Source organism: Chelonoidis abingdonii, chromosome 11 (genome assembly GCF_003597395.2).
Source record: "Chelonoidis abingdonii isolate Lonesome George chromosome 11, CheloAbing_2.0, whole genome shotgun sequence".
Taxonomy (NCBI): domain Eukaryota; kingdom Metazoa; phylum Chordata; order Testudines; family Testudinidae; genus Chelonoidis; species Chelonoidis abingdonii.
Genome location: NC_133779.1, coordinates 14,846,924 through 14,847,189, shown reverse-complemented (window position 1 = coordinate 14,847,189; position 266 = coordinate 14,846,924). Strand labels below are relative to the sequence as shown.

General features: G+C 75.2%; 1 protein-coding gene across 1 annotated transcript in view; it reads right to left on the bottom strand.

Annotated features, from left to right (window-relative positions):
• The window catches only part of TMEM238 (transmembrane protein 238), a 2,576-nt gene extending 2,310 nt beyond the window's left edge, over positions 1–266 (bottom strand). The window contains exon 1 of the mRNA XM_075070520.1: positions 6–266. Within this exon, the coding sequence (XP_074926621.1) occupies positions 6–266 (261 nt within the window). The remainder of the gene's footprint in view (positions 1–5) is intronic.

Genomic DNA, 266 nt, shown 5'->3' with positions numbered 1-266 from the left:
CGGGCCAGGGTGCCCCCCTTGGCCCCGTAGTCGCGCCCCAGCTCGTCGGGCGCCAGCTCCAGGTTGCCCGTGTACCAGAGCACCCAGCCCAGCAGGCTCAGGAAGACCAGCACCGCGCCCGAGTAGATCAGCAGGTCCCCGAAGTCCTGGCCCCGCACCCGCAGCCGGGCGAAGATGCCCGTCAGCAGCGCCCCCATGCCCGCCCCGTCCAGCAGCAGCGCCAGGCCCAGCGCCAGGCGGCACCGGCCCAGCCCCCCCGAGGCCAT